At 52.9% G+C, this 19615-nt stretch overlaps 10 protein-coding genes across 10 annotated transcripts; 4 read left to right on the top strand and 6 right to left on the bottom strand.

Moving 5' to 3' along the window:
* Positions 1-28: 28 nt before the first annotated feature.
* Positions 29-659, bottom strand: MRS44_005229 (uncharacterized protein; the record flags this gene model as incomplete). Its single annotated transcript, XM_065622510.1, has 2 exons — positions 29-125; positions 187-659. 2 exons carry the CDS (start codon positions 657-659, stop codon positions 29-31), a joined length of 570 nt encoding a protein of 189 aa, XP_065478582.1.
* An 882-nt stretch (positions 660-1541) lies between these two features.
* MRS44_005228 (uncharacterized protein) lies at positions 1542-3958 on the bottom strand (the record flags this gene model as incomplete). Its single annotated transcript, XM_065622509.1, has 6 exons — positions 1542-1951; positions 2014-2371; positions 2591-2673; positions 2989-3278; positions 3334-3587; positions 3680-3958. The coding sequence occupies 6 exons, from the start codon at positions 3956-3958 to the stop codon at positions 1542-1544; spliced, it is 1674 nt and encodes a 557-aa protein (XP_065478581.1).
* A 928-nt stretch (positions 3959-4886) lies between these two features.
* On the top strand, positions 4887-5286 carry MRS44_005227 (uncharacterized protein; the record flags this gene model as incomplete). Its single annotated transcript, XM_046275459.2, has 3 exons — positions 4887-4934; positions 5001-5069; positions 5125-5286. 3 exons carry the CDS (start codon positions 4887-4889, stop codon positions 5284-5286), a joined length of 279 nt encoding a protein of 92 aa, XP_046135616.2.
* Positions 5287-5516: 230 nt separating this feature from the next.
* On the bottom strand, positions 5517-7899 carry MRS44_005226 (uncharacterized protein; the record flags this gene model as incomplete). The annotated part of the gene is made up of 2 exons (XM_046275460.2): positions 5517-5647; positions 5700-7899. The coding sequence occupies 2 exons, from the start codon at positions 7897-7899 to the stop codon at positions 5517-5519; spliced, it is 2331 nt and encodes a 776-aa protein (XP_046135617.2).
* A 475-nt stretch (positions 7900-8374) lies between these two features.
* MRS44_005225 (uncharacterized protein) lies at positions 8375-9298 on the top strand (the record flags this gene model as incomplete). Its single annotated transcript, XM_046268606.2, has 1 exon — positions 8375-9298. The coding sequence occupies one exon, from the start codon at positions 8375-8377 to the stop codon at positions 9296-9298; it is 924 nt and encodes a 307-aa protein (XP_046135618.2).
* A 329-nt stretch (positions 9299-9627) lies between these two features.
* MRS44_005224 (uncharacterized protein) lies at positions 9628-10811 on the top strand (the record flags this gene model as incomplete). The annotated part of the gene is made up of 2 exons (XM_065622508.1): positions 9628-9806; positions 9878-10811. 2 exons carry the CDS (start codon positions 9628-9630, stop codon positions 10809-10811), a joined length of 1113 nt encoding a protein of 370 aa, XP_065478580.1.
* A 269-nt stretch (positions 10812-11080) lies between these two features.
* MRS44_005223 (uncharacterized protein) lies at positions 11081-11957 on the bottom strand (the record flags this gene model as incomplete). Its single annotated transcript, XM_046270670.1, has 3 exons — positions 11081-11242; positions 11290-11715; positions 11925-11957. 3 exons carry the CDS (start codon positions 11955-11957, stop codon positions 11081-11083), a joined length of 621 nt encoding a protein of 206 aa, XP_046135620.1.
* An 811-nt stretch (positions 11958-12768) lies between these two features.
* MRS44_005222 (uncharacterized protein) lies at positions 12769-13360 on the bottom strand (the record flags this gene model as incomplete). The annotated part of the gene is made up of 2 exons (XM_065622507.1): positions 12769-13114; positions 13176-13360. 2 exons carry the CDS (start codon positions 13358-13360, stop codon positions 12769-12771), a joined length of 531 nt encoding a protein of 176 aa, XP_065478579.1.
* A 1944-nt stretch (positions 13361-15304) lies between these two features.
* MRS44_005221 (uncharacterized protein) lies at positions 15305-17718 on the top strand (the record flags this gene model as incomplete). Its single annotated transcript, XM_046280866.2, has 3 exons — positions 15305-15310; positions 15359-16002; positions 16050-17718. The coding sequence occupies 3 exons, from the start codon at positions 15305-15307 to the stop codon at positions 17716-17718; spliced, it is 2319 nt and encodes a 772-aa protein (XP_046135622.2).
* A 555-nt stretch (positions 17719-18273) lies between these two features.
* Positions 18274-19533, bottom strand: MRS44_005220 (uncharacterized protein; the record flags this gene model as incomplete). Its single annotated transcript, XM_065622506.1, has 1 exon — positions 18274-19533. The coding sequence occupies one exon, from the start codon at positions 19531-19533 to the stop codon at positions 18274-18276; it is 1260 nt and encodes a 419-aa protein (XP_065478578.1).
* Between the last annotated feature and the right edge of the window lie 82 nt (positions 19534-19615).

The raw sequence follows: 19615 nt of genomic DNA, 5'->3' as shown, positions 1-19615 counted from the left end.
AACGTCCCGGGATGAACACGCCATTGTTCTAAGAACTCGCTTCTGAGGTGATGTCATGGGCCATGGCCATGGACCAACAGTTTGCAAGATTGGGGGTTGCCGTGAGGTTGGCCAGATACAAGTATCTAATAGGCAAACAGCCGATTCAGCAACTACTAACACCATACAGTGAATGATCCAACTTACGAATGGCAGTCCTCGCGCGTCTTATTGGCAAGCGGAATCACAGGGTTGGTGCTAACATAGTCGGCGAAGGGATCATGTTCGAGCGGCAATGGCGTAGTCGGTGTCTGGACGAACTCTTTGGTAGAAGTAGTTGGCAAGTAGCCCAAGTATGTAGAGATATACCCTACAGGCCGGACGCAATAGTAGTAGTCCTTGTAGACATTTGTGCAGTTCTCCCAGACATGGGGGTTGAGAAAGATGCTTTGGGGCCATGTGAGTTTCCGGTTCGGAACAGGCAAGCATGAGGGGGGACTTACAAATCTTTGAGCGTGATGCGTGAATTGTCCGCTCCGTCGCTTGTCAACTGGTGTTGGTGAGGCAGCTTTGGCGATGACGGATGATGGCAATGTCGAGGTTGAAGGGACGTGCTCATGAGTGAAGGAAGATGCGGAGTTGCGGGTATTAGGAGCCAGTTGGGAAGGAGCCGGTAACATGGCCAAATGTTGGCTCTGGTGCAAAGGCGAAGACATCTCTAGAATTCCACTTCGTTAGGCTCGTGTGAAGCACTCAGTATTGTTGACCTACTCTGCGATGAGAAAACGGGCACCTAGAATCCCGCTTTCTTAGCTTTGACCTTTTTGAATTCCGCGAACGGCATCCAGCAAAGCAGTGCCATGACTTGCCAGCGAGTTTGTCGTCAGACATGATGGTCGTCGTGGAGATGTAGGATCCAAGTCAGCCTGACGACGGTCCAGCTACGAGACAGCCCCAACAGTCTTACAGATATCCCTGTCTCGCGCCCAAGCCAAATGGACTCGTCCAGCTCCCAAGGCGTTCCCCAATGGCATTGCGCCTTCTCTTCGGCTGTGTCCCCCCCACTGCGTCGTGGTGGCGGAGTTAGATGCATGTTCAGCTTCTGCGGAGAAAACAGGCGCTTAACTGCCTCCCGGTTGTCTTCTCGTAGGGATGCGCTTCCAGAGGCTGTCCGCCCAGCAGTGAAAGAGCGCCTCAGTGTGCAAGAGTGGCGAACAGGGCAGACAGGCGGTTGGTCTACATTTACGCAAGTTCAAGCCTTGATAGTCACGAAAGAGCGGGACTTTGTTTTCTTTTTCGGTTAGGTTTCTGTGTGCGTTCTCGTAGAATCACGGAATGTGACAAAAATAGCTCGGCAATGATGAACCCAGCAAGACTACTTGAGGCTGACCATACAAGCGCATACAGAGAGACGAGAAGAGGCGTAGTACCTATTCACAATTAAGAAGAGGGGAAGACTCAGATCGAGAGCAGGCTTAAGTCAGCCCTTCTGCCCAATAGCTTTGGACTTTTTCACAGTGACTAGAATACTTGAACAACCGACTATCCAGTATTGAAACACGTCACTGTTCTGGCTGCCACCTCATGATATCCCATCCACCCTTACCATCACTCCCTTCCATACCCGGCCTCCACCTCCAAACGCCAACCTTTTTGAAACCCAGCTTGGTGTACAGTCCCGATCCCTCAGGCGTAGCAGAGAGCTCAATGGGGACGGCCTCCTCCTTGGCCTTGTTGATCCCCCACTCGACAAGCCTTCGCGCGGCGCCGCGACCCTGGAAGTCGGGGTGCACGGCAATATCCATGATGCCGTACTGGGGCAAGTTGTCGATTCTGGGGCAAAAGTAATGATTCGAGGAGGGGAGGCGGCATGTGCGAGCCATGATGGAGGCATTCTGAGCTGATACCAATGGATCTATCAGATCGGATGCGTACTGAAAAACTTCAGAACCAGAGATGAAGGTTTTTATTCCTGATCAGCTGTATCAGTCATGTCCACAAGTATTCGTGTTAGAGAAGAGCACTGAAACTCACTCGATAGCAAGGCCTTTTTCTCAACGCGCTCGTCCTTATTCGTCTCCTCGTCGCCATTCTCTCTAAACCAGATGCAAAAGCCAACAATATCAGGTTTTCCACTCCAACCTTGGTCTCCTTCTTCAACGACAGCAACAATCACTGTTGCAGTCGGGTCATTCATACCATGGCGAACAATGCTCTCCTTTGTTTTCAAATATCGCTGAGGGTGTTTCTTGCGGCCAGGGAACATGAAGGCATCCTGCTCATCATCGATGTATGCCGCTGCTGCAACAGCCCCCGCGGCGGGTATGTCTTCTTTTGTCGCGTTGCGAATGAGCATTGGTCCGGAGTTACTGATGCTGTAACCATCAATGAGCTGAAGAGGCCGTATACTTCTTAAGTACCTATTTCCAACAAAGGTATAGGGGGCAGTTGCGCACCTCTGTGAGTCACCGACACAAGTCGTAAGCTAATTAGACGAGTGCATTGACTTGTTTTCAGAGGTGAGTCACATCTCTTCCCTATTGCCTAATTCAGTTATGACCACTGCTCGTATAATCCTGGCAGTGGTGGATTAGATTTTGACGCCGATTACCATCTTCTCGCGCCCTAGGGCGTAGCAATCCACATATTCTTTGCTACGGGCTGCTTCGTACCGGGTTAGAGATAAATGCAAGTCTGAGAACGTAGTGCTAGGCCTTGTGAATTAGGAATACATAAGGTAATATAAAGTCACAGAAACAGTCTTAAGATGGCTTGTGGAAACTCTTGGGTGGGCATCTAGCCGACAATATCCAATTCACCCAGTTTCTCTTAGGCACACGACAACAAAGAAAACAGTAGAGCCCCTAACTCTCAAAGGATAGCAGGAAGTCCAGTTCATCCTCCCCACTTCTCTCAGGTGCCCCAAAATACGGGTCGAAATCCAACGACTCAGCGGGATCATAGCATGTCCACCGAATTAAGAAAAGGGGAAATAATCAGAAGACTTACATGGAGTCAGACTCATCGTACTCAGATCATGATCGGGGAATAGAATCTGGTATATCTCAAACCATCTGTCCTCCTCGCTCATGTCGGACTTCTTCCTAGTCGATCGTAAGTTTGCCGCTTGCTCAAGCGTCAATTGTCCAGCGATGATCTCCGGTGCCTTGATGAGACACTGCGGTTCTTGGCGCAAATGCTGTGCCAGAAGTTCTTTCGTCTTAAACCCCTCAAGGCATCGGGGGCAGCCCGAGGGGTCTCTGAAGCTCTTCGGGGTATGGGGGCGAAGAAGATGCTCCCTATGAGAGGCGCCGTTAGCAACAAGAGGTCAGCCAGGATAGGGCACAAACGCACTTCATCCGGTGGGCTGACTCCCAGTCAGGCCCCATGCATGCCCGCCCTATGGGCATTCCTGTTTTGTAGAATGGGCATGCAAACATGCGCTGGGGTTGCGCAAATGCTGCACTCTCCTCCTTGTCGCCCGGTGCGTACGTCTCTTGCCGCTTTCTCTTGCCATCGCGGTCCCGCTTCGAAGGTGCCTGTGAGACAACAACAGTCAGCCAAGCCATTCGAAGTACCGCGGGCGATGCATGAGAGACAGGGCGGGCCTATGTCTAGGTGTAAGTCGGAAAACAACACACTACTCGTGAGCGACCAAGAGTCCACGGCTTGTTCGGCTAGGGAAGAAGGGGGTCCTAACCATTTTCAGCACATCTCCGTGTGTTGGACACTGATTATCCTCAGGGCGCCCGATACAGCCTTGAGGAGGGCGCATGCAGTTCGCGCAGCGAGGCGAGGCATAGTTCTCGTCGGCTTCAAGTTTTTCGAGTAGCCCAACAAGTGCCTCACACACTTCCTGAGACGATGATCTCTGCCGCGGAGGATTCCTGCTTTCCACAACGAGCATCTGCCGCGTAACAAGATCCAGCAGATCAGCGATGAAATCACTCGAGTGCGGATGGTTTCGAAGCAAGGTCATCCACTGTCAACCTAAAACATCAACACCTCGACGTATAAAAACCCTGGAGGTTCTGGGGATGCTAACGTCACAGACTTGAGCTTTTAAAGTAGGCTGAGTGTCCCAGTTGCCATCCGTAAGAACACTCATGCTGAAGAAGGCATCATGACTCGACCCCTAGTAATTCTATTACCCCTAGTGCGGCTGCCCCAACCCATTCCATCACCTGGATCGGTATCTGCCGAGCCGGGATCCTCTTCCAGCGCTTCCAGCGCAATTTCGGTCTTTTCAAACTACTAGTCGACCCTCTTATCTCTGACATGATTTCCACGTGCCCATTCACCTGCCGTCTTGATATGGGTAGGTATCCTCAGTGACTAACAGCAAGCCCGGATCCTCTCAAGTTAGCAGATACCAGATAACCATGGGGTCTAAAAAACATGTCTCCAAGTAAGAGGATTCATTCAAACTGTGAGCGACCAGAAACCACATCAATAGCCGCCGTGAACCTGGCTCTAACAGGGGGGCTCTGCTGAGGGCTCTTCACAACCGTCCCTCTTCACCCACTGGTACCCGTTGTGAGGAAGAAGTAGCTGCTGTGCTAAGACTAGGTATATAACATTATACTCTCTATAACTAATAATTTATATTTATTATATCATACATAACTTTTTTATGAATCCTTTCTATTAAAAACAACTCACTTATAAGTCCATCACCAAGGAGAGATAACAAGCCAAGGCTCGCCAAGACTCTGAGGCTGATTACCTAACCCACCCCACCTTAGTCATCCGAAATTTCCCACCCAACGCGCCAAACCCCTGACAACTTACACGTCTCCTCAAGATTTGGATAATCGACATCATCGCATTTATCGTCGACCGCCCACCTTCCGCTCCTTCTTTCGCTTCTCAACTCTCGTTCACGCTTCCACAGCAAAACCGCAACAATGACCCGCGCTCAGCAGACCATCTCCCTCGCCCTCCTCGTCTCCTCCGTACGCAAAAACCCCTTCACCCCTCGATACCAAAAACATCTTGGCTAACCCGTCGGCGCACAACAGCTCTACCTCGCCCTCTTTCTCGAACTCATCCCCCTCCCTCCTCTGATCCAGGAGCAGATCGTCCCCGTCGTACGTTTCCACTCTCGAACCTCCCTCTCCCCTCCCGATCTAACGCGCATCATAGCTTCCCTTCTGGGCCCTCGTCTCCTTCGGCGCATTCCTCCTCTTTCGCCTCGGCTGGGGCATCCTCACCTTCAACGACGTGCCGGATGCGCACAAGGAGCTCATGGCCGAGATTGACCAGGCCAAGACCGAATTGCGAAAGATGGGCGTCACTGTCGACTAAGCTGCTTTTCGCGGGCGTTGCGTTGCGTTGCGCTCCAGACTTCTTTAATGGATAGAGGGAAAAGGGGTGCGATACAGTAGGCACACGAGGCCATCACCGTGGCCAAAATACAAATTAATTACAATGTTCTGGTATCTTTTTCGTCTACTCGTGTGCGACCCGCGCAGTAACAACTCGTCTTGGTCTACAGTCGTTCGTGGTGGAATTCCATGTTGGCCTCTTAACCTCTATCATGATTGTTCGCCCGCAACCAAAGCCACAATTGTCCGTATAGCCGTTTCCGGCTTCTCTCCGCCATGAACAAGTTCACCGAAAAGCTTGGGGATCTTTCCAAGAGACCCTCGCTCATCCATCTGGTGCCCTATCATATCATGTTAATTAAAGGCCAAAAGGTAAGGATCGCGTGTACTCACATTTCCCTGGAACACCCGTCAAAACCGCAAGCTTGCTTTCGGCCTCTCCCGTCCAGTCAAACTCAGTCTTCCATTCCAACCGTACCACTACGCCCGAGTCCTCAGTGTCGTTCTGGGGTATTGAGATGTCAAAGTATTGCTGGCCCATGTAGCGGATAAGATCTGCCTTGTTCACCGACTCCACGTGTGTAAATCCGGAGTCCTCATCCTCTTCATCACTCTTTCTCCGTCTTGACTTGCGTGCGCGCATCTGGCTCGTAGACTCCGACACACCATCCTTGGAGCCAAGGCTGTTTTCTAGTTGGCACCAGAGCTCTGCTCTGTCCACGGCAACACGGAGCCATTCACCCATGGCCCAAGACAGGATACCGATGTTCTGTTGCATAGATCGATTGCAGTCGCCGGTGCAAATCTTTTCGACAAAAGGACCCAGTTCGGGCTTCGAGGATGGCTCAAGTGCTGTCATGTTGAGGTCCAGGATGGTCAAGTCAGTTGCGCTGACAACCATGTCCATCCGTGCCGTGAAAACCCCAGGTATCTCGCGAGATCGAAAGGTGATGGAATGAAGCTGCTTTAGGGGTTGATCTTCTTCCACGGGCATGACAGCGATGTTTGATGATATTGAGAATGGAGTGAACAGCTCAAGATAAGGCAACTCCTCTTCCGCTGTCAAGTCGACAGGGTGATGTGACTTGATCTCGGCCTGCTTATCCTCGACAGGCACCGAAGGCGTAGCAACCATGGCTTTGCCGAAAGGCAGGAGAGCAGTAGGATTTAATGCTGCCCGGACAAGTTGTTGAGACACTGGTTGATCCTTGTCGGCTTCCGAAAGATGTTGGCGCTGAATAAGATCAATAACTGCCTCCTGGTTCGAAGGGGCTAGCACTCGACCAGATTGTTGCATCACTCGAATCCGCTCATTCTCCTTTTGCGCAGTCTCTAAATCCTTCTTGAGCTTTTCCATCTCGTCCAGAAGAGCATCCCTCTCTGCCTTTTTGGCCGAATCCGGATCGAATGCTTTGGGCTTCCTAGCTTCCGGTACATTCGTCTCAACGGGGGGCCTGTGTTCTGTGATTCTAGCAGATGCTCCAGCTCGCTGGAAGCTCTTTCTCGGCTTGTCCAGAAGTCGTGATGGTGGTTTTGCCAGAGGCGAATCTCTGGGCTGAGATAACTCCCGGAATCGAATTGGACTGTTGCGAAAACTTTTTCGCAGGGCAGCATCGCGAGCTGATGGTGGAAGTTTTGGTACTGGCTGTGACGCGGATGGAGCCGCCTCTTGAGAATCAGGTTGAACCATTGATGGCAGCTCGGGTTGGGGCATTGAAGCTGGAATGGGCTCGGGCGAGGAAGATGCCTGTTCAAGGACCCGACTGGGAGAGTCTTCCTCGGGTGAAGGAGAGGGAGAAGCTTGGTCGAGAAATTGGCTTGGGGAATCGTTCTCAGACTCGGGCTCAGGCAAAGGACCAGGTGGGGATTCGGACGGTGAGTGGGATTCAACAGGAGGCGGACTCTCGGGTTCTGTTGGTGCTTCTGGCGCTGGAGGTTCTTCAGGCGAGCGAAGAGTCTCAGCCTCAGGTTCAGAAAAAGGACCATCTGTCGATGGGAACTCAGGCTCAGGCATTGAAGCTGGAGGCTGAGGTGGCGAAGAAGCCTCAATCGACGGCAACTCGGGCTCGGGCATAGAAGCTGGGGGCTCATCGGCCGGCATGCTTCCAGCAGGCGGTGACCGCCGCAGCATCTTGCCGCGGAAAGGGTTAAAGTCCTCGTCTTCAGGCCTGGGCGCGGGTGCCGGACGTGGGTTCAGCCTCGAAGGAGTTCGCCGAGCAGGACCACCCAAACTACCTCCAACACGCCGCAGCGATCTCCCCGAACCCGGCGTCGCCTCATTAGGACGCGTTGGTGTCGGCGCATCGCTCACAAGCCGACTCCCGGCCAAGCGCGCTGCTAGAACCTCTGAGGGACTCTGCTCAACTCCAAAGTCCAAGGAAGGTAGTGTCGGATTTGGCGCCTTTTGTGGTGATTTGGACCTTCTCCTCTCCAAGACTTCTGGATTGTGACGCGCAAGACTCGCTTTTGTAGGTGATGCATAAGATGGACGTCTCCGTCGCGGTGACGCGGGTTCAGGCGATGGCGGAGTTCCTCCAATTTCGAGCGAAGTGCGTGGCGATGTACGCCTCCGCTTTGGCGCAGACTCCTCCATGAAGAAAAATTGATGATTTTGTCGTGAGCGCCTTAAACAATATTCATGTCCGTGTTAGTATCCCTCGGTCCTGTCGATATTCGGTCTTGTCGCATTGGCTGTTGTTTACTTGGCCCTGTCGCGTCCTAGTGGGCTTCACCGCCTGCCGAAAAGGGTAGGCTGTGTTCACTGAGCCGAAACCAGATATCAAAGATTGAATGACAAAAACACCCGCAATTTGTGGCAAAGAGGGGGGAAACGCCTTGTTTCGTCCGATCGAAGTCACTAGCCGCGTCTCGTGAAGCTGTCTACTCCAAACTCTGTCCATCACAAGCCAACGCGAAAGCATGTGACGTGTATCACGTGCTGATAGTCAGGCACAGCTGACATAAACATTCTCCAATCGCGGAGAAGCGGGAGCGCCGTCCAAATCTTGCATCCGACCACCCCCTGTCCCTTAATGCGCACACCCCGGCCGATGACGTCCGAGGCAAAAATGACGGATTTCCGAGACTTCAACACCAAGTTTCCCCCGGTCCCCCCCCCGTTGAGCCGCAATTACAAACCAAACCAAAACTTTTTTTGCCATTCCTCTACAATTTCAATCTCGCACCTCGCGCTTCTTTCGCTGTTCAACTTCAAGTATCGCCGAAATCATAGAACGTTGAGCTCTTCCCCTCCTTCAGCCATGTCGATTCCCGCCCGGTTAGCGCCGAGGTTACGCCCTCTCTTCTCCGCGACGACGACATCACGAGCATTCGCAAGTACAGTACCGAGACATACCGCAGAAGAGTGGCCGCAACGCTCCCCGCTAGGCCCATACTACGAGCAAATACTCAACACCCCCTCTTTGATACCCCAAGAGAAGCCAGAAGATCCGCCAAACACCGCAGACCCCGAGGTCCTCCCGCCCGAGAAGAAGCAACCAGCCGACTCAACAGCAGCAGCAGCAGCAGCAGCTCAGCCGCAGACGCCAGAGGAGCGCGTCAAGATCATATTTGGCTCTCGGCTGCTTGGACCCATCGAGCAGGCCGACCGCCTCGCCGCGCGAAAGGCGCAATCGACATTGATAGCCGGCGTCCTCGTGCCCCCCAAGCCAGAGGAGCCGGACAACTGCTGCATGAGCGGCTGCGTCAACTGCGTATGGGACCGGTTCCGCGACGAGATGGAGGAGTGGTCACTCAAGAACAACGAGGCGCAGGCGGCTCTGCAAAAGGTTGAGGGGTCGATGGACTCGGACGGTGGCGGGTCAGAGAGCAACTGGACCGCACCGGCGCCGGCCATCGGCGACACCAAGATCGCAAAGGACTTTTGGGACGAGGGGCTGTACGAGAGCGTGCCGGTTGGCATCAGGGAGTTTATGAAGCAGGAGAAGCGACTCAAAGAGAGACATGCTAGAGAGGGCACGGTGGGTGGTTAGACCAAAAGAGTGTGCGTATCAACGAAAGAGTATATACCCTGTCATGGCTTTTTAAGTACCGAGTGGTTACATTCAATAGAGTTGACGATTAGACGAAATAGAATCATGGAAAGTCTTGGATATTGTCATCTGCTGTCTCTCAACGTCACCACGCAGTGAAACTCTATGAGCACAATGTGCCCTTCTTCTCATCACCATCTTCCTCTTTTCCCCGCTCAAACAGTCCCAGAGTTCCTTTGCCGTACGGTTCATCAAAGCACTGTACCAAAGGGGCCCTGTCTCAACATTGTCTCTTCGCCCCTACATGCAGATTCAACTCTCAAGTCATCATGACAATCTTTCCCTGGAGACGACAGCAGAAGACAAAAGAGCTCCAGAAATACGCCCTCGGGAAACGCGGCGACACATACTACATCAGCACCAAACCCGCCGAACCTGTCCGCCGCTCCGATATCTGTATCCTTCGGGAGCAGAGTGCAGCAATCTCACCAACAAGCCAAGCCGCGCCGTGAGACGGCCTCCCGAGTCCGAGTCAGAAGAAACAGAGCATACGCTCTCGTCCTTTTGGGTCACGTACAGGCCGACCGTCCATCCAAGCCAGACAAAGATTAAATACAAGGCCTATACCGTCATTTTATACGAAAACTCGCGGTTCCTGAAAGCCGAGGTCCGGAATCATGTGAAAGTGTACACGGCTGTCCAAGCACTTTGGCTTCAGTTCAAAGCAGCAGGGTGGACCAGGTGCCCCCGTGTCGGCGTCCCGAGGCCTGCCGCAAGGATATTTGCCCGGGGCCATGCTGGCATCACCGACATCCCGATAGGACTCATGACACGGACTATTCCGGCCCTGAATCCTCAACATTGCATGCCCTTGGTTAAGGCATTTCTGGACCTCACGATCAGGAGGAGGGTCATGAACGATCCCTGGATATCAGAGGTGAGACTCCGAGTCCGGATGGGCGAAATGTCTCCGCCCAACGACCACCTGAATCCACAGCTCCTGTTCCGCCCTGTTTACTTCAACCAGTTACGGCTTGAAGCAGGAAAACGGGCCGTCCTGCGCTGGGCGGTGGGCATGGGTGTGATGCTGGCCACCTTTCACTGGAGCTGTGGTCTTGACGGCGAGGGTGTCAACTTTGTTCTCGGCTGTTGGAAGAATTCCAAACCGTGCTTGTGGGCGACCGATTTCGGTGATTGCAAGCCCATGAAGCCCGAGGGATGGAAATCACGGCAGTGTTTGGGTGCCATCATGAATAACCCGACATGGCCACGACCTGCTTTTGCCCCCAACTTCATCCCTGACGGAGATCCTAACGGGGCCATGGGCATCGGGCGGGCGTGGAAAAACTTTGTAGAGGGCTACAAACAGGCGGGTCGGATAATCCTATATAAACAAAACAGGTTATCCGAGATTGAAAGCCCACGTCGCTTTGTTGACAAGCTTGAATCGGCGTGGAGGAGGCGACAGGGTGGCAGCGACGTTGAGAGCTTGTCTGGGTCAAGCAACTCATGAACGAGCAGGTCAGCGAAGCATGCTGCTTGGCGGCAGTGGTCGAGAACCTAAAATGTGAGTAGGCGTTGGTGAGCTAATGTCGTGGATTAGTTGGCGTTTGGTGTCCAAGTCTATACTCAAACAGACAGGAGTCAAAGGGTCAATGGACAAAAAGATGATGATCTAGTTCTTTTGGATTGTTACTCCATAATGCATTCATCATGATCAATCAATGCGCGTAAAGTGACGTGCCCATATTCCCAACTCCGAAATCTCACATAAAAAGCCGCTTAGTTAGACTTGGGCTGCTGGCCAGCGAGCCTGTCGTGCTCGTCAATGTCAATCGCCTCCCAGGGATAGTTGATCCAGACGTCGCCGACGGTCGAGGCAGCCGAGTAACGCTTGGCAAGCATGTCGTCGGGGAGCTTTCCCTTCTTGAGCTTGTCCTTGTTCTACACCTTGTTAGTATAGATCGTGAGTCGTTCGGGTTGACACATACGTGGAGCACAAAGATGCTGAACTCGGTCTTGGGAGCAGGAGCGCCGGCGCCCATGCGCTGACGGGCAATCTCGACGTCCTTCTCAAGCTCCTTGACAGCGTACTCGAGGGTCGTCCGGGTGTCGTCAACCTCGTCAACGATGAGGATTCGCTTGCCGACAAGGTTCTCCATCTGGCCCAGGGCGGTAAGGTCGAGCCACTGAGTCCGGGTAACCTTAGTACCGGGAGCCTCAACCTCGTCGTTACCGAGCGACTCGTAGAGAGACAGGCCGATAGCCTGGATGGGGATGTTGGGAGAACCGGGCTTCTTGAGGAAAGATCGGAGGATTCGAGCAGGGACGTAGCCACCACCGCCGATGGCGATCATGAGCTGGGGCTCAAAATCCGCGAGGATCTTGTCGGCCGACTGCTGGCACATCTTGTGCACCTAGAATCACAAGCCATGTTAGCGGAGCTTCCCTAACGTTGTCTCTAGAGGATGAATCAAGCCAAGAACTTGACAGCCAGCGATGTCTCACTCGACTGCAGCTCATAGCTCTCGCAGAATCCTCGTCAAAACCACGTCGCTGGTCGGGCGCGTTCGAGACGCATCACCGCCCTCATCATCAAGGCGGGGTGGCGGGGTAATTTTCTTACATCGTTGTACGTGACATAGAGCTTCTCAACCATTTTGGCGGTCTTTTCCAGGGTATCACAGCGTCGCAGAGGGTAAAGAAACGAGGAGACAAGCAGGAGAGAGTTTGGCGACGGGGGAGAGAAATTTGAGGCCCAAGAGAAGAAAGAAAAGAAGTGGAAAAAGGGCCGAGGCCAAAAAACTGCAACTGGGGATCTTCAATCACAATTTTTTTTTTCTCTCACAGGCACAGGCAGGCAGGCTCCTTCCTTCTTTCCCTGTTCCTTGGCTCTTGCACTCTTTCGGACATGGAGCTCTCCGCGATTTGCTCGCGCCCGAGGCGGGGGATCCACTAATCACCGTCGGAAGCCGCCGACGCAGGGATTGTTTCAGCGGGCGGAACGCGCTGTAACGTTGGGTCTTTGAGCACTCCAACGCCGACCTTTCCGTCAAATCACCGGTTCAAGAATTGTCATGACAGCTTCATTTTTATTACGGAGGATTATATTAGTCTAATACCTAACTGACTCAACCCTGTCAAGCCTTCTCCTCCGCCTCAATTAATGTCTTTAGCCTTTCTCATTACCGTTCAAACCTCTTCGCCTCCTGCCAAGACGGCTCCGCCTCCGGCAATTCCACTATCCGTGATACCTGCCATCCGCTCTTGACCTCTTGACCCCCCACTCCGCAAGTTGATCGCTGAAGTGAATATCTTCTGTCCCACTTGCGATGCTTTTGTCAAACTTCTTTACCACCACAGCCGGGTTTCCTTTCACGTAATGGTACGGTGGCACGCTCTGGGTCACCACGCTTCTGTGACCAACCTTGCTGTGATGGCCGATCTCAACCCCGGGCCTAAATGCCTGGTTAGCCATGAGCCTGTGAATATGACAGGATAAGGATTCGCAGTATGGCAACGTCATCACCAATCCAAGAGCAACCACCAATTGTTACCTTGCGGCCATCAGTCAATGGCTTACCATTCTTGTCGTTGACGCCTTGGGGGCGCTCTGCGTCGATAATGGTCAAGCCTGGATTTATCCCTGAATGCTCACCAAACCTGACCTCTGAAAATGGCGTGTAGATAATTATACAGTTGCCGAGCATGTTTGCAAAGTTCGAAATATTAATTCGGAACCCGTAGTCAACGTGAACCGGACCTTCGATGAGCGGCCCGTCAATGACAGGCTCGTCTTCGCCTTCCCTCATTTCCCTGAAGAAGGGGTAACTGAGCTGATCAGCCAACGTCTCCAACTTAATATTCTTGCACTTACTGCTTAAAGATAGCCACTTTCGCGACTCCTGGATCGTTCGGGATGAGGAGGTCACGGAAAGCAGCCGGGCATCTGTTTCTAGCCTCTTTAACCTGTGCGTCACTGGCTTGGTCAAACACACCTTCAAGGCCCGCCGAACTGCCCACAGCGATGAGGATGTCTCCAGAGTTCACTTTTGTAGGCATGATTGAGATATTGTTGTCATGACTGAGACTTGGCAAAGTGCTAAGCTATCGGACAGAGCTTCTAATATATCCAGACGAGTATGAACCTCGTGGAGGATCTCACGTCTGATTGATGGTCGATGGACAAGGACGGCTGTCGTTCATTGCTCCATCGACCAAGATTCATTGACAGTAAGTGCTTGAGGGTTAGAAATTGTCTCACTAATGCTAGATTAGTAGGGCTGAGAATAAGAGATGCTCAAAACTCGACTGTGAGAGACTGCCAGTTGCAGTTCAGCTGCGCATCAAACACGTTGCCTGTGACTGGCCATGCTGGGCGTCGTGAATCTATCGCGACACAATACTTGGTCGCCCTGCTCCTCGTAATTAACAATGCCCCTATACAGTCCTATAAATAGTCCATAGAAGCTGGTAACTATTGTCAGCACCCCAAGTTTATTCGCATCGAACAACGCCTCCCAACTTCTAGCCGAGTGTCATACTGCTACCCTATGTCCACTCACCCAAAACCAACTGCTATGTTTTCACAACTTGGCAACTTTGCGCCAAATACAATTTCGAGTCGTTTTCTTGAAGTTCATTGCGCATGTCTTAGACTCTATTTCCTGCGGTCATGCATTTACTTTTGGCCCTTGTTGACATCCAATCAATTGATCCTTAGTACGACAACGCACAGCAGTTCCATGACTCCTCAGCACAGCCTCGTCCAACTCCCCTAATAGGTCATATACCACGACCAAGCAAGGTATTTGTTAGTAAGATTTTCAGTCATTTACAAAAGTTCTTTCACCCTCATGTTCCATCACATCATGGTTCGGCGAGAAACTATACAGGCACAATCTTGATGACACCGCCATTTGTGACTGTTTTTATTCCCGCTTGAAAGCACCAGCGAAGTGGATGTGTGTCGTTCTCGACTTACAGCCTCATCCAACCACAGTCAAGGCAGATTGATAGGCGGTCTCAACATGCAAGTGAAACAAGACAAGGCATCGAATCATTCTCAAATTAGAACCCCACGTGTACATGCGCGTACACTCCCAGATGTAGGGCTGAGTGAAGGGCATGTCTTGAGGCTCAATCAGTTCCGACCCCATCTTTCCGGCTGTGAGTTGCATTTGTTGATTCCAATGTCCCAGGGTGCAGCCTGCAGGGGGTTCACGTGACACTGGTGTGGCGGCTTGCCTCGTAAGTGGGCAGCCTGCACCGCCTTGCAGTCCGCCATCCGTTCTGCCTTGGGGTACGTACCACTTCTTGGCTCTATCGCCTTCAACACCACCGAGATTAACGCCAATCATTAGTTCCTCCTGTCTTGGCTCCTACCTATACGATCCATCGAATCGGACCTTTTGGGATCTTTGTGACAAAGGAGGCGATATGGGCATTTATCCTGTTGCCTTCAAGGCAGACACGTTTCCCCGCAGCTCAAATCTCACCATGACGGGTCTTGGTAGATGGTCTGGCTTTCAAAGTCTGACTCGCAGGTGACAAGTACCTAGGCTGGACCATTCCGTTGGATGATGGGATAACAACAAACCAGCACCAACACATACGAAACCCCGCAACTGGCAAAAGATTAGCCTACGAGTTCCACTAGGCGATAGGGGCAGCAGGTCCTAGCTGAGCCGGCTTGGCTTGTGAGGAGGCGTCACTGCTGATGCGCCCGCGGGCAACGAGGCGCACAGCCCCCCGGCAGCGGAAGGGTGGGTTAGCTTGCATCGACTCATCGAATAGATTTCCTAGTCCGAGCATCCTTTGCGAGGCTCTGACAGGTTGCAGCTTAAAGGTCAGCTGTCTCCGCGTTGTCTTGTCAGCTCATTCCATCACAACAGACGGCTTCTCAGACTTGGCGAGGTATTGAGAAAAGGTAGCAATCCCTCCTTTTGCACCTTGGATTAGATACCTGAACAAATCAATCCTTTGAGACGTCTGTGTTAGCCCATCATGGTGGTAAGTCTGTCTGCAACTCCAACTATTTCCAGCTCTAACTCGCCGCAGAAAATCCCCTTCTGGAGCACCCTTACAGGTGGAGTCAGCAAGAAGAAGAACGACACCGACAACAATGATCAAGTCAATGAGAAATTGCCCATCCGCGAGAAGAAGTCTGAAGAGATTGTTGGGGGACCCTCTGCCATTCAGCCGCCTGTTGTTATCACATCCGACGATGCGACCCTTCACCTAGAGCCTGTGCCCGACAGAAAAGGCCTAATCGTCAAAGTCCAGCCCCCAACTGCTCCCTCCACGGAAATACCACACGTCCCCTGCGACATTGTCCTCGTCATTGATGTCTCGGGCAGCATGGCTGGAGCTGCCCCCGTCCCTGGAGAGGAGACGAATGAGAGCACCGGTCTATCCATCCTGGATCTCACCAAACATGCCGCCCGCACCATCATCGAGACAATGAACGAGGGCGACCGTTTGGGAATAGTCACGTTTGCAAGCAAAGCCAAGGTTGTGCAGCCGCTTCTTTCCATGACCAGCGAGAACAAGGAACGTTCCCGGGAGAATGTCACGAGCATGAGACCCATTGACGCTACTAATCTTTGGCACGGTCTGCTCGAAGGTATCAAGTTGTTCAAGAATGTCAAATCCTCCAATGTTCCCGCTATCATGGTTCTTACCGATGGCATGCCAAACCACATGTAAGTTCCCCAGGCAAGTCTTTCAACCTCAAGCTGACGCTTCTCAGGAACCCTGCAGCTGGCTTCGTCCCCAAGCTCCGCGCCATGGGCCAGCTTCCAGCATCCATTCACACCTTTGGCTTTGGCTACCACCTCAGATCAGGGCTGCTCAAGTCCATCGCCGAGATCGGCGGAGGCAATTATGCTTTCATCCCGGACGCCGGCATGATTGGCACCGTGTTTGTCCACGCTGTCGCAAACCTGCAGAGCACGTTTGCCACCCGGGCCGTCCTGAAACTCACATACTCTAAAGCCTTGGAGTTGGAGGAGACGACCGGCACATCCGTGGAACAGCAGCCTCCTCAGCCTGTGGATGGTTCCGATGATAGCGAGATGGAGCTGACCTTGAACCTCGGCAACATTCAATATGGCCAGTCTCGAGACATCTTCCTCCGCGTCAACAACATATCCAAGCTCGAATCCTTAAAGGAGAAAGACGCATCGAGTTCACTCGTCAATGCCTCCATCGCTTACCTCAAGCCCGGAGGTGAACCTACAACCCCCAATGCCGCTTCCAAGAAAGCCCCCTTCAGACCCGTGACATCAGTCCGCCGCAGTGTCCTCGACACCAGCGACCTCCCCGCATCTGAGATTGCTTACCATGAATCCAGAGCCATCATCTGCAGTTTCATCTCATCAATCTTCCCAATCCAACCTGACGGCGAACACGAGGCAGCCAAGAAGCTCGCAGAATCTAAAAAGGACGAGCTAATCGCCCTCATCGAGAATCTTCCTGCCAGACCATTTGATGACCCAAAGAATGAATCCCTCAAAAAGGAAATTTCGTCTGAAGACCCCAAGGGTCAGGTCTTTTTGGCTCTTGAGAGTATGGCCTACTTTAACAAATGGGGCTGCCACTTCCTCCCATCCCTCCTTAACGGACACACTCGTCAAATATGCAATTCTTTCAAGGACCCTGGACCTCTGCAATATGGCACTGAGAGCCCTTTGTTTATATCATGTCGGGATCTGCTCGACCAGGCATTTGACAACCTACCTGCCCCAGAACCATCACGAGCAGTGCCAATACCGCGCCACCACGGCCGTGCCGGTGGCTCACGATCCCGATCCAGTGGCACACGGTCGAGCTTCTTGGCCTCATCTATCAGCATGAGCAAGTACCGCAACGTGAGCGGCGTATGCTTTGCAGCCTCGACAGACGTGACACTCGCCTCAGGCAGGATCGTACAGATCAGGAAGCTCCGTCGGGGTATGAAGGTGCGAACACCCCGGGGCTCAAGACGAGTCGCCATGGTTCTCAAGACACCTGTTGAGCAGGAGTTGCTATGCCGGATGGGCAAGGTCCTCGTGACACCATGGCATCCGGTGTCTAACGACGGGAAGCGCTGGAGCTTCCCAGCCAACGCGGCTGAAGGCGTGGTGCTCTACACTGGATGTGTCTACTCGGTCCTGCTGGAGCGGGACCGAAACTCGAGCGCCCACGCTATTCGCGTTGGTGACATGTGGGGTGTGACTCTTGGCCATGGCTTGACCATTGGCAGTGATGTTCGAGCGCACTCCTTCTTTGGAGACTATAATAATGTCGGAAAGAGTCTTTTGGCTCTTGGACGCCGCAGGCACGGTGTCGTGATTGGAGGAGGTGTTGAGAGAGATCAAGACACGGGATTGGTTAGGGGCTTTAAAGCACCCAACAAGGGTGTAGGTGAAGATGTATGAAGATGTGAGTATTTTAGTATGTAGTTAATCTTATTGGGGGATATAATGTATTACTATTATTACTACATGCTGCTTCGCTACGTGCGTGTACGGTCTTGGCCCTCTTTTCCGATGCCATGAGACGCAAAGCCTTCATTCAAGCCGAAGTAGTGATGTAGTACTGCTCGCCCATATTCCGGTTAAACGCCAAAAATCAACAAGATAACAAATGTCACAGTACTCATGCTGAAGATACAAGAGTAACATTTGTATCATTCTCTTGGACACCTCCATCGCCTACCCGGGAGCTCCCTCAGAGGACACTGCCATGAACCTGCTCCGGATGGTAACTAACACTCCGTATTGCTACAATCTTGAAGATCTCAAGCAAGCGGTAAAGCCACCAAGCATCCCTAGTCTGAAAGAGTTTAGATACTATCCCCTGGCTCCCCTATAGGCACATAGATGGCCATGAAAGGAGCATCGAGACACTAAGGCATCACTTGGAACCAAATACTCGAATGCCAGAAATGTATTTTTACCTGTCCCTCTATCCCAACCTCTATCCATTTCCAATCATTCCCTCACAAACAACCCAGCCATACCCATACCAGTTCCAACACACATACTAACAACACCAAGCTCCCCACCATCCCTCTTAAGCCCATGCAACAACGTAGCCGTCATCCTCGCACCGGTAGCACCAAGAGGATGTCCAAGGGCAATGGCTCCTCCGTCGGGGTTCACCTTCTCCTTAGCCCACGCGTCCTCGAGGCCGAGGGCACGCACGCAGTGGAGGGCTTGGCTTGCAAAGGCCTCGTTGATCTCCCACCTGGAGACGTCGTCGTTTGTGAGGCCGTGTTGGTTTAGGAGCTTGGGGATTGCCAGGGCGGGGCCGATGCCCATCTCGTCGGGGTCGCAGCCAACTGTCACGGCAGAGACGAACTTGCCGATGATCTGATCCTGGAGACCAAGCGCGGTAGCCGTGCTTCTTCGCATGAGGAGGGTAGCGGCTGCACCATCAGACACCTGACTCGAGTTTCCAGCCGTCGAAGCACCATCAGGCTTGAACGCAGGCTTCAACTTGGCCAATGCCTCAATGCTGACATTCTCCCGAATACCATCATCAGCAGTCACAGTAATCTGCTGCTCCTCGCCAATCTTGTTACCCTTCTTATCCACCTCCTGGAACCTCGTGGTAACCGGCACAATCTCGCCGTCAAAGTGACCCTGGCTCCGCGCACGAGCAGCTCGTCGATGAGACTCAACGGCAAGAGCATCTTGGTCCGCTCGCGAGACGTTGTACCTCTCGGCGACGTTTTCAGAGGTAAGGCCCATGGGCATGATGCAGTCTTGGGCGTGGTGGTTGGGTGAGTCCCGCAGCTCGGGCCACAGGTCGACGGGGATGGCCTTGGATCCGTAGTTTCTCGTCATGCTCTCCATGCCCGCGGCGATACCGGTGTCGATCATGCCTGTCCGGATCTGGCCCGCCACAGCCGTGATGGCCTGCAGCGAACTTGAGCACGCGCGGTTGACAGTGTACAGACTGGTTGTGTTCTTGAAGCCGACGTGGTTGAGGGCCATGCGAGCCGCCTTGGAGCCTCCGAGCTCGGAGAGCACGACTCCGACGGCTACATCGTCGACAGCAGCGGGATCCAGTGAAGGGTTGGCTTCAAGTGTTCCCTTCAGAACAGTGGCGAGGAGCTCCTCAGGGTAGGCGTCCTTGAGGTGACCACGGTAAGACCGGCAGACGGGAGTCCGGACCGCGGAGAGGATGACGGTATCGGAGGGCGCCTTTGTAAGGACAGCCGAGAGGCCCTTGGGAAGCTGAGGCATGATGTTTATGCGGTGAGTGAGGTAGTGAGAGAGAGATGCAGAAGCTCAATCGTCCAAGCCCGAATCTGTCAGGTACATCAAC

Source organism: Fusarium solani (genome assembly GCF_023522795.1).
Source record: "Fusarium solani strain SB1 chromosome Unknown bctg00000002, whole genome shotgun sequence".
Taxonomy (NCBI): domain Eukaryota; kingdom Fungi; phylum Ascomycota; class Sordariomycetes; order Hypocreales; family Nectriaceae; genus Fusarium; species Fusarium solani.
The sequence above is the reverse complement of the archived record's forward strand: the minus strand, read 5'-3'. Positions and strand labels throughout refer to the sequence as shown.